This window comes from Notechis scutatus, chromosome 10, assembly GCF_049901735.1.
Source record: "Notechis scutatus isolate UNSWTSFEM ecotype Mainland chromosome 10, rNotScu1.2, whole genome shotgun sequence".
NCBI lineage: Eukaryota > Metazoa > Chordata > Lepidosauria > Squamata > Elapidae > Notechis > Notechis scutatus.
Genome location: NC_142018.1, coordinates 5,269,631 through 5,282,423, shown reverse-complemented (window position 1 = coordinate 5,282,423; position 12,793 = coordinate 5,269,631). Strand labels below are relative to the sequence as shown.

General features: G+C 44.6%; 1 protein-coding gene across 1 annotated transcript; it reads right to left on the bottom strand.

Moving 5' to 3' along the window:
- Window positions 1-269: 269 nt before the first annotated feature.
- MAGT1 (magnesium transporter 1) lies at window positions 270-11,662 on the bottom strand. Its single transcript, XM_087972341.1, has 10 exons — window positions 11,533-11,662; window positions 9,032-9,201; window positions 7,170-7,287; window positions 6,060-6,200; window positions 4,621-4,761; window positions 4,057-4,146; window positions 3,746-3,809; window positions 2,814-2,888; window positions 2,286-2,376; window positions 270-1,920 (listed from the first exon to the last, which is right to left on the bottom strand). The coding sequence occupies exons 1-10, from the start codon at window positions 11,635-11,637 to the stop codon at window positions 1,905-1,907; spliced, it is 1,011 nt and encodes a 336-aa protein (XP_087828467.1). The 5' UTR covers window positions 11,638-11,662; the 3' UTR covers window positions 270-1,904.
- Window positions 11,663-12,793: the final 1,131 nt, after the last annotated feature.

The window sequence follows — 12,793 nt, the reverse complement described above, 5'->3', positions numbered from 1 at the left end:
TTGCCAGCTGTTTCCACAGCCTGGTTGCAATCCCCTCGCAGCCCACTAGTGGGCGGTGGCCCACAGGTTGGGGACCCCTCACCTAAATGAATGAAATCTCAAGGATGCCAACATTGCAGGTGATTTGATGGCACCTGAGCCGACTGAAAGGCAGGTGCTCAGCAAGCCCCCTTCTCCACAATGGAGGGGGAAACACTGTGCAGGAGAACATCTCTCTGTGTAGTGAGGCTTCCCAGATGCCGTCAAGTTTCCCCCCCCCAAAATGCTGATTCAGGCTAAGAAATTGTTTATTGGAAGTTGACAAATATCCATAATAGCCATTTCAATATCCATGCTACAACTTGGATGCTCTCAATCATATAAAAATGTATTTTTCAAACATTGTTGGAATCAAATACTGAAAAATAGGATAATGGTGTTAAGGCACTTGAAAGGAATTGAATACAGGAAACCTGCGTAAGAGAAAACTGAACAGCTGAGTTACAGTAGTAGCTACTTCAAGAAATTATCTTTTTCTTGATCTTCCGCAGCCCTTATTACACCTTGCCCAAAATAAACCGATGCTACCAAACCCAGGATGGGCTCTTCTTCCTATGGAGAATCTGGGCCTTAGCCCAAAAACCAAGCAGGACACAGAGAAGGAGAGAGAACTATTCAAATGGCACCCAACTCTCACCTGAAGAAAAGCAGCGATTACCGTCTCTGCTTATTTTGGGATTCTTTCTTTCCTCTCCAAAAGGTCTTGGAAGTTTAAAAAAAAAAAGTCCACTGAATAGTATGTCTCCATTGCCATAGTTAGACAGGTTAGCATGTCTAATACCTAGTTGGGATTCAGAATGAGAAATGTTCCAATTTAAGTGGGTTATCCCCACATCAGCTATTTTTCCAATGAGGCAACCCTTTTGATTTCGGTACAAATGCCAGGATTGTATACATAGCGCCTACACAAGAGATGAGGAGGGGGTTGTTTTTGTGTTTCTTCCTCCCAATTGCTCAATTATGAAAATAATTTTAGTGATCTCTTTTGGGAACATAGTGGAGGACCACAATGTCCAGGACCAACGCTCAGCAGGTGGCTGTTTGGTAAAGATCAGCACAACAATAATAGAACTTAACTGCATCTACAGGGTGATGCAGATCTCAACACTGTCCCCGTTTGACGGAAGAGCAGCATATGACTCGAGGAAGTTCAGCAGCAGGAAATGGCAACGGTCGCACACATGGCATCGTCCTTCCTTCGTTTCTCTTCAGAGAAAAGGCCCAAGGAGGCCACTTTATTAAATGCTTAGGAGGTTCCGCAACTATTTCAACCCCTTCGTGTTTATCTGTTGGTTCTGCTCTTTAGGGGAAAGCAAATCCCCTATTGCGCAGAACCGAAACACCAAAATCTGAGTCTCTTCCCATATCAAGAGATAGCATGCCTAGCTCTGGCAAGAGTTCTCCCCAGGAAGAAAGCTTGCTGAGAAATAAAATCTCTGCAGGTGCTGAAAAAATGGCCAGGATGGGAGCTTACCTATTAAAAGGACCATCTTGGTCTGAAAAAGCCCATTAACCCAGATAAGCCACTTCTTGAAGATCTTGCAGCGTGCAGAACTGCGAAGGGAAAACATCTGTACACATGCAAGGCATAAAGAAATGCGCCGAGTTAAGCTTTTGGAACGGTGGCCTTTTTAAGGCTCCCTTGTTTTTAAAACAAGAAGCGATCCCTTGGCCTCAGAGAAGTGGGAAAGAGAAATGTGCTATAATATGCATCCTGATGTTTGGAGCAAGGAGTTCGTTTTGCCAAGGCACCAGGGATCTTTGGTTAGGTGTGCAAGGATTTCGTTCATTTCAAAGAGAGGTAGCACGATCTGAATCTTGGACGCCAGGGCTCCACTTTGGCGAATCACAACACAGCAACCCTCTTAATTCATCAGAAAGCTGAAAGGAAATACATACACATAATGGATCCGTCTCGATGCACCTGGATCATTATCCAATAAAAAGTGCTTCCTTCCTAATCCCAATGACACCAACCCAAAACAAATGTATTTTGCAGCATTCCTTTCGGGCATTACTTGAAAGGAGGATAAAAAGACACCAAATGAAAAGATGCTAGGCAATAGAAAGCAGGGAGCAGGAAGCACCACGTGACTCTTCAGCGAGTTGGGGTTCTCTAGGATAACCCAAACAGTGCCCTTATCGGGTGTGCCATAAACTGTGGAGTTGGCGGGTGCGTTTCGTAATTCTACTAAGAATCCGTTTCTTGGAGCAGAGTAACTTAAAAAGACAGAAGACACACATACCTGTATGGATAGCCATGATATTTGGATCTAAATATGGAGAGGAGCCAGCTGAAGAACAGCACCACAAGGCCAATGCCAGCCACGCACATTACTACGGAAGAGCAAAGAAGCCTGTTCAGGCTACCCAGAAACTCCCGTGAGACTGAACTGTAAGGAACAGGGGTCAGCACAGCATTGGGAGGGGGAAGGGGGCCTGTTTCAAATTGCGAAGGCTGCCACTGCCTTGATGCATTTGCACAACAGACAACTTCCTACGGACCCCACAGGATGCAGCAGCAGCAGCGGTGACCCTGAAAAGATACCCTTCTAACCATTGGCACCCCTTGGCTCACCAGTGCTCTGGGAGAAAAACTTCAGGAACACTAAAAAAAAAGGGCCCTTAAATCCTTTAATTGAAAGGGACGGCAAACCTATTTTATGCTGGCCATGGACTTTTCCTAGGAAACGCTGTGCAACTGTTGAAACACTCCCCCCTCTCCCCCGCGTGCAACCCGACGAAAGCGTTCGGCAGTCGGTTCTGATACTTACTTTTTCTCTTCCCCACTTCCAAGTCAGAGGTAGCGGCTTCATAAAGAAGCACAATCCCCAGAGTGACACCCGCATCTGTGAGAAGGCAGTTAAGGCTACACGAATGGACAGAGGAAAGCCGTTCCTCTTGGAGAGAGGTCCCTTCTTACACAACGGTTGCAAATGTTCAGATTTCAACCCTTTTACAGGAATAGTTAACAAAACATCTGCCCGTAGTTTATGTTTCATCTGAACATAACATAGAACGAAAATCCCAACTAAGGTGCAGGGTTATGTTTACAGGTATTTCTCACTTAGTGACCACAACTGGAATGCAATGGAATAGAAATAGAAATAGAAATGAATAGGAATAAGAAAGAATAGAATAGAATAGAATAGAATAGAATAGAATAGAATAGAATAGAATAGAATAGAATAGAATAGAATAGAATAGAATAGAATAGGAATATTTTATTGGGCCAAGTGTGGTTAGCAACACTAGGATTTTGTCTCCAGTGCAGAAGCTCTCAGTGTACATACAAAGCGACAGAGTAATAATAATCACAACAATAATCCCAATAATCATACCAATAAGAGGGGTATAAGGGTAATAATACTACAACCCTACGACATGGGTAAGTATCTTTAGAGGTAAGACAGTACTGTGGGAATCAGGTGCTGAGCAGTGATGGCACGAGGGAAGAAACTGTCCCTGGCTGTTTTGGCCTGCACTGCCCTGTAGCGGCATCCTGAAAGACTGCCCAGGATGTGAGGAGGGGCCTGTAGATTCTTCCTCGGGATCTCCTGCCCAGATTGGTAGGAGTGAATTTGCAGCACGCTCCCCCTCGGCCCAGTGCCATTTCCTAAATTGTAAAACCATCACAGGGCAGCACAAGGCTGGAAAAACACTATTTCTGATTGTACTTTTGCATTCTATTTATTCTCAAGGATACTAAACAGCAAAACAATATGTGTTTCAGCAACAAATTGTGCTTGGCTGCTCCCATGGATGTAGTTCTGGAAAATAAAGAGATCAAACACATGAAATTTCTTCAGTGGGACAAAGCTCCAAACCTGCATTTGCATGTGAGCAGAAAATCCCCCCCAATCCCAGATCAGTTCTTTAAAAAGTGAAGCTGAGCTCAGAACAATTTGATGGCAGGTTCTGGCAATTAATGCTCTCAGCAGCAGTAACACCCCCCTCAATCAAACTTGAAAATTTCCCAGCAGAGGAGGGCCTGAAGCCAAGGGAAAACTAACTCACCATTTGACCTGTGTGCGGATTCTTATGAGCGTATGGTGGCCCTCTGATGTGATTCCACATCTGTCCTGAGGTCATAGCCAGAACAAAGCACTAAAAAACCAGAGAGTGAATCAGTTGCCATGCGTGTGCCACCATCAAACCTACTAAGGGAACATGGCCTACATATGAACTAACCTCAAACAGGGCTTTTTTCACAATTTCAGTTATTTCAAATGTTTATTCTTACAATAAATCTCAAAATTGGCATTTACAAACTATTCACATGTTAATTACACAATAGTATGATTGAATCAAGTCTAATTTATATCCTATCAATAAAACAATCAGTTTATTCTCAAAGGAACCAGGGAGGTCTAAAATGTTGATTTCCCGATCTGCCCGTTTCCTGCAAAAAATAACTCCCAAATAGGAATGCAGAAACCTTCTGTCCTCAAGTTCTCTCTTTTTTTAAAAGTGGGGAAAGAATGTACAATGCAGCTTCTTCAGGATAGTTCATGCTGTGTGCCTGTGTGGCTGAGTAGATCAAGGAGTCAAAAGGGGTCTTTTAAATGTCAGATTGCTTACCAAAGCGGCAAAAGCCCAGCCTGTCTTGTTGTAGAGGAAATCTAGGTTGCTTCTTCTTAAATAGACGAGGCCACCAATGACAGCCAGCAGCAGCCCCAGCATCAATGGTCCAGCATAGTTTGGTGGTCTTATTACTCGGATCTGTGACAAAGGCAGGCTGAAATGGTCATCTCGAATCTACGTAGCCCGAGAGTCATTATTTTCCTGCCATCAATGGCCTGGTTTATGGAAAGGGAACACATCGAATTCTTGGACATAGGGGCCCTCGGCCAGGTACGGCATGGGATGACTGATCCACAATATAAAGAGCATTTTAAAGCAAAGATTATGTCATGCCTTCTTTATTAATATGTGTCTTCGTACCTTTTGAGGGACAGGGCAGAAATAATTAAAAGGGGTAATAAATACTATAATTCCAACAATGAAAATAGCTGCCACTTATTTCACTGCTCTCCTCATGTGATGATGGAGGAGAATCTGTACAAAGCAGGTTTCCAGCAGTGTCTTCAGGTCAATTTTCCAGCAAAGAAAAAGTTATATATTAAGAAAGGTAATAAAAATTTGAAAGTATTAGAAATGATCCACAGAGAAAAAATGCTGATTAACTTCTATAGTTAGATATTCAACCCGCTTTCATGTTTTAATTACTATTACAATAAGTAACTTGATTATTAAAATATATCCAAGCAATTTTACAAAAAATGTTCATTCAAAAAGCAAATGTTCTAAGGAGCTTCAATTATACATCAGTGGGATGAGCACCAAATTGCATCCCTGAACATTCTAGCACCTTCCTGACTTGTCAGACAAATACTAAATCCATAATAAAAAGCTCGTTTTTATAAAGCATTGTCATGATAGGTTTGGCAGCAGCTGAGCACATCTGCAAAGTAGCAAACTCTAGAAGTGTTTTTTTTTTTTTTAAATATTTGACCCCTCAACCACTTTACCTTTCCACTTTGGGAATTAAAAAATAATAATTGTTTTCATGGTTTCAATTGATTTCATGCAAACTACATGGTTTCATGTATCCAGTTAGACCAGGGTCTTCTTGAAAACGTTTTATTGAATAAAGTACAATGACTGAGTTTGCCCAACACGCAAAGACAAATTATGGTTTACAGTTTGTCCCAATTTGTCCAAATTGTGGTCCCAATATGCTAAGGCATAATGTGTTTTACTTAGCCTTGTGGTATTGTACTGAATCCAGCAGATAAGATGGGAGTTGGTTCTACTTTCGACCAACCCATATTGCCAGGACCCACATTAGAGGAGACGACTGTTCCGTCTCCTTGCGTAGCAGCCCTACTCTCTGAAGCTGAAGGAATATGCCCAGGAGTTCAGCAGTGCCCCCCCAGCAACAATGGGATAAGAAACCATCTCTTTGCAAGTCAGAGTTAAAAGCATCACATCAGAGGCCAAATCCGGTGTTTACTTACATTCACATCTGTTCGATCAGCCACCCAGCGGGCAAGCTGTTCAGCAGCAAAACCTCGCACTTGCAGCTCATAAGTGTCTCCTCTTTTTGGCTTCCCTTTTGGTGGGAAATTAATGAAGGTTGGAGCAGAATTCATGTTGAGCTTTATTTTTCAGCAAAATATACAAAAATATGTAGTTGAAAACTTATAGTCTATAATGCCAAAGTTTAAATCCATGCTGTCAGAAGAACCCAGATTCTCAGCTGATGAGAGCAACGTTTAGCTTATAACTGATTAGCATGAGCTCCTCTGCCGTTAGGCTATGCAGGGAGTCCATTGAAACCTTGATCTTAGTGACCACTCAAAGTTACAACTGAGAAAACTGTCATGACGGGTCTTCACGCTCACAACCAAGGCAGCCCCCCCCGCCCCCCCGTGGTCACGTGATCAAATATGGGTGCTTAGCCAGCAGCAGGTATGTGAGGCAGCTGCCGTGTCTTGGGACCAGGTGATTTTTGATGCTTCAGACAAGCAAAATCCACTGGGAAAGCCAGATTCACTTCACAACTGTGGCTTAAAAAATTGGGCCTAACTCACTTAACACTTGGCCTGCTTAGCAACCGAGATTCTGGTCCCAACTGTGGCTGTGAGTGAAGGAATGCCTGTACAAGGAAGGGGAAAGCCTTTTGTCCACAGGAGCCTCCCAGCTACTCTAGACCGGCGATTCTCAACCTCGGCACGATGTTGTGTGCTGCAGGACTCCTTCCCTTCAGCTCTTCAGAAGGAACCTTCTCCACCATGGCAACTTTTCAGGTGCTTCCAGGGGAAGCCTGGGAGTTGCAATCCACACATCTTAAGGTTGCCACGGTGGAGAAACACTGAGGAAAGAAAAGCAACCTGCAACTCACATTCTTACAATCTTTACCGCCACTGGCCTTAGGAGAACCCAAAATATTTTAAACGAAGAAAAACAATATTTAGGGACTTGTTTTTGAATAAATAGAATCCAGATTGTTTTCTAAATATCTTAAGATTTTTTTTTAGAATAAAAGCAATATTGTCTTTTACTACCCTTTGTCATACAAAAACCCCTATAAGCTCACGACTTTAAAGGCACCAGAAACTCCTCACCATCTGAAATACATCAGCACCTTCATCGAAATCCACCATGGCAAAAAAGATCCTGTTGGTAAATGCACTTGAGTATCGCCAGGAATTTGCCAGAATCTGGTACTCCTCATCAGCTTGTCTGTCAGAAATGAAAGGAGGCATCGATGAAGAAAGATCGGACCGGAAGAAAGTCAGCGCAGTCCCGGACACTTGCATCAGCATTAGCAATTGTCAGGAAGTGTGTTGCTCGCCTCATTTGGATCCCCCAAAGCTTTAGATTAGCCCTTCCAAAATTTGCCACCAAATACACATAAGGAAATGTATAGAAATCCACCTAACTGTACTTATTTGGCTCATATTTATATTTAATTTAAAACTGAATTTAATCAAATTTAGCTTTCTGCCAAAATACTCAAGGCCAAATGTGACTTTAGATTCTGTAAGGGTGGTTGGTACATTGCTGTTTGGTGAAGCTCAAAATTTGGCACCATTTAGATTTCACTAAAAGAAAAGCCAGAGCTTCACAAGAGCTCTTGCAGCTCCTTATGTTGGATTCCTCAAGCCTGCGCCACATCTGTGAATATACTTGCACTCATGCACACAGGAGAACAAATGTGCTTCAGGCCTGAGATGCTAAAATTTCATTTCAGAATGGTGTGGAAAGAATTGTTATGGCCTTATGGCTGTTCATATCAAGGTCAGTGATGGCTCCTGAATAGCTGTGCCTTCGCTTCCCTGTTTAGTGTAAAGTCAACACATCCAGGCATAGTAATCTTGATTGCTAAGCCACCTTATAAATGCTACCACTATTCCTTCATGGCATAATTCCACCCAGAACCATTACATCAATTCACAGGCTGTAAGCTGCAACACCCTCAAAGATAATGGGTGGGTTTAAAATCCTCTCCTTTAAAAGTGGGATAAGGGAAGAATACGAGTCCGCTTGATTGGCATTCATGCCATCAAAGTCGTGTCTTTCCAAACAAAGAGATCCCATGAGCCCCAACCTGTACTCCTCTCCTTCGTCAGGGATCAGGTGTGTACACATGCGCAAGTAGCCCTTGACTTACAACCAGTGTAACATTACAAACAATGGTCACTTAATGACCATTCAAACTTGGACCTGAAAATAACTTACTACCAGTCCTCAAAGTTATGACGGTCACGCCATCCTCACAGCCATGGGACTGCACTTCAGGCTTAGCAACTAGATCCCATTTAGGACCACTTACACTGCCCCGGAGTCATGCGATTGCATTTTGCGACAATTTTGGGGTGTTCTGGGGGGGAAATGCCCATCAAATAAAATAGGCTGGTACTTGCAACCATGTGCTTTACAACCAGGGTGAGTCACTTAACGACCATTGCATAAATGATTGTAAAGCTGAGACTGGTCATGTGGTGATTTGACTTACAATCCAATGGTTTATGATCAAAATTCTGCTCCCAACTTGGTTGGCCGTCTCCGATACTCTGTGTTCTTAACAGGAGACCAGTGGCTCATTCAAACTTGCTACCTTCAACAAAATAATCATTGGATCCTCTCCAAAGATCAGGATGTTCGTAAGTGATATGTTCTTTTCTACCCAAATAGCAGAACAGTTTTCACCAACTGTAGGTTCTAGAATCATTTTATTTTGGGAATTTTAGGAACCTTATACAACTTGTTCAAAAAAAATGCTGTTCTTATTGCAGGTTCAGCATAATATTCTTCCCCACACATGAGCTCATTTTAAGAGGAATATTTCTAAATTACCATTTCACAAATGGCTATTTCCTCAACTTCTAACAAGCATAATCCCAGCATAAAAATTCTTAAAATGCACTTATTACTTATACTTCTTCTGGTAATATGGCGATTTCTAAATAACTGAAATTCTTACTTGCACACAACACATTGTCTGTGAGGCTGAAGAGCAGTGAACATTATTATCACAGAGTAATTTCTTGGTGGTGCCTTTACCAGACGTCGAAATTTGTCCCCATTCAGTCGAATAACTGATCTTTTGCTGGTCCATTCAATCAACTGGCTTACTTTTTCAGAAAGCACCATCTAGGTTAGAAAGATATTCTGCAAGATTAAATTCATGCCATTTTTCAGGCACCTAAATGGTCACGCAGCTTAAATGTTAATTCATTCCACCCAAATGCACATCAGGGCTTATCGTGAGCAGTGCCACTCCCACTAATTTGCCACGATGTGGTAAATCTGTAATACCACAGGATTACACAATTCTCTCTCTTCACATGAAATCCCACAATTTCCACCTTTTTTCCTCTTTCCTCTTTCATTCTCAAGTTCACCTGCAAGCAAATTCACATCCTTGGCAGGATTGAAAAAGACGCCCAACAACACACCTTAATTATTTTTGCATAATAAACCTATATGAAAAACAAGGGTCTGCAAATTAAAAGAATAAACCCAGGTAAAAAACTGGGGGGGAGGGGGGCTGTGAGTTCTAGTCCTGCCTTAGGTATAGAAAAAAAACATCTGGGTGACTTTGGAACAGTCCCTCTCTTTCAACCCAAGCCATCTTGCAGGGTTGTGGTGAAAATAAATGGGAAGAGGAGTATTAGCTACATTCATCACATTTATTTATAAAAACAATAAAGTATTAGTTGTATTCATCACATTGTTTATAAAACAATAAAGACAGAATTAAAAAGAAAACAGGTTGTGTAACCATGCCGTGGCATTTGTGCATTGCTTTTCCTATTCTGGCATACCATCCATCCATCCATCCTTTTTCCTCCTCATCAACCACCCTCTGAAGTGGATTAGGCTGAGATCAACACCAAGGTTGCCATTAGTTTACTCTGCAACGGATGCCAGATACGCATTGTGCAAACTCTTGTCCCAAAGGTGCTTTTTCAAGAGGCAACTGGACTGAGTAGCACTCCTGGTTCCTGCAGCCTGCCATTTTTCTCTGGAAATCCGTTCATACTCCTGCAACATTTGAAGGATGTTCATCCCACATTGTATGGCTAAAAGTCTGTAGAGATTCTCAGTCCCCTAGATCCTGGTTGTCCCAAAGGTGCTTTTTTTCAGGAGGCAAGTGGACTTTCTGTTTTTTTCTTTGAAGACGTTTGGCTCCTGATCCAAGAAGCTTCTTCAGCTCTGACTGGATGGTGGGGAAGGGAAAGATTTATATTCCTTGCAGATAACTGGTCATTTTAGATCTAGCATCCTTTTAGAGGGCTGTTGAGGACACTTGGAGTCTACCTGTAACCTCAGGTTCACCTGAGTAGTGCTCTTGGTTCCTGTAGTCTTGCAATTTTTCCTCTGGGAATCCATTCCTACTCTGACACCATTCAAGTGTTTCAATGACCCACTAAAAGGGATGCAAATGACCAGCTGCCTGCAAGGAATATCAACCCTTCCCTTCCCCACTATCCAGTCAGAGCTGAAGAAGCTTCTTGGATGAGAAGCGAAACATCTTCAAAGGAAAACAAGGAAGTCCAGTGGCCTCTTGTGGGGGGGAAGCACCTTTGGGACAACCGTGACGGGGATGCCTGAGAATCTCCACAGACTTAGAGCCGCGTCTTTCCTCTCTGCCCTTTCAGCATCTCTGCCATGTTCATGATAAGGTTCATTTAATGATAACAGTACTACAGTGCCCATTGGAGGCGGAGGCCCTTTGAGAGCTGCATGCAAGGGAATTGCATCTTCAGGTGGGTCGATTAGCGTCCATTCAAAGGGAGAATAAACCTGTTCCAAGCCGGGCCAAGGCAGAAAGGCCCTTTTATTGCAAGCCATCTGCAGACCAGGGGTCGCCAACCGTGGCCCCTTGAAGCCTGGAGGACTTCAGCTGGCTGGGGAATTATGGGAGTTGGAGTCCCCCAGGCTTCAAGGGGCCACGGTTGACGAGCCCTGGTCTGCAGGGCCCAGGCAGAGAAAAGGCCCGGAGCTCCCTTTCCCCAGCATTCTGGGCCGAACTCCGCCTGGGAGACGGACGAGGCTCCCCTGGGAAGCTCAGCCGCGGCTGCCAGGCGGAGGGGCAGAGACTTTCCCTGACGACTATCGGGCTGCGGGCTGGCTTCCCTTCCGACGAGGCGGCAGCGGAGGCCCAAGGCCGGGGGGAAGGCCCGTAGAGGCGCTGGCCCTCTCCTCGGCCAGGCTGCTCGGAGCATTTCTTGCCGCGGGGAGACGGGACGGCCGGATCTGACGCGAAAGGCCGCCGGGCGCCGCCACAGCTGCCGGCCTCCACTCACTCCCCCCGCCTTCCGCCGAGGCCCTCCGCGCGTCAGCCCGGCTGGGCATCGTTGCGCATGCTCAGAAGGCCTCTCCGCCCAGGGCCCGAGGGGCGCTGCACCGGTGGGGGCGCGACTGGATGACCTCGGGTTACACTCCCGACCCCCTCGCCCGCGGCTGCCGCGCCGCTCACCTCTTTTTCTTCTGCCCCTCCACTCCGGAGCCGCCCCAGCCAACCAGCAGCCCCAGCCCGCCCAGCATCAAGGCCCGCAGGAGCAGCAGTCGCGCCGCCGCCATGTCCGCCAGAACCGGAGAGAGAGAGAGAGAGAGAGAGAGACGGCCGACACCGGCAGCCCGGTCCCATTGGTCAGGCGGGAAGTCGGGCGAGCTTCTGATTGGTCGAGCTGCCATTCCGCCGCCCGCCATTGGTCCGTGGGGCTTCCGGTTTTCCTCAGCTTCCGACCTTTCACCTTCAGGGTGGAGGAGGCGCTCTGCAACGAATGAGAAGCGGGCGATCTGGTGCGATGTGATTGGAGGAGCTACCGTCCAAATCGCTCTGGCCCCGCCTACAGCTCTTGCGGAGGCGAGAGGAGTTGATGCGGATCTGAATGGGGGGGAAAATGCAAATACAGGTAGTCCTCGACTTACGACACGTCTGAGCCCAACATTTCTGTTGCTAAGTGAAACATTTGGGATAACTTTCGGACCTATTGTCTCAGATCTTGCTTTTCTTTCGTTGCTATCACTTCAAACTTAGTAAAAGTACCTTTTCTCTACAAACACGGAGTTGGAGGGTTTCTTTCTTGGGTTTTGAATGGAGGCCCGAGTGATAGAATTGCCGAGGCAGGAAGTTTACTCCCTTAATCATAATTGTATAAAATGTGTATTTGTATATTGTTGGTTCCTTTAGCTGCTGAGACCCTTTTCATGAAGAACTTCAATAAACCTTCCTTGAACCGCCTCTCCTGTCTGGTTCTGGTTCGCATCTGCGCCAATGTATATATTACTAAAAACTCTCGTTCCCGTAATTTTTATTTGAGTGAACCGTGCAATATAGCAATACAATAGTTTTTGAACCAAGGTAACTCAAATGGGCTAAGTTACACAATGCATCCAAAATCTGGAACCCATGGATCCCAAAGGAGTGAAATTTGGCCAATTCTATAAAATGCTTTATGACCTACGAATTATAATAAAAGAGCTGTATTATATGATAGAAAAGCCATAAAGCATTTCTTGTGTTTCCAAGAAGTCACCATGTTTCCAGTGTCTTTCTTCCCCACTTGGAACTGAACCCAGAAAGATATTTCTTCCAGCAAAACAACTTTCCCTGCTTTGCTACTATTTGGGCAGGTTCATTTATTTCGCCTGGTCGTTAATTGCCAGAGGAAGAAGCGGATTCCTGATCTTTGCAACCCGGCTTTCTACTTTGGGTTGTTAGTTCTGTTAGGGA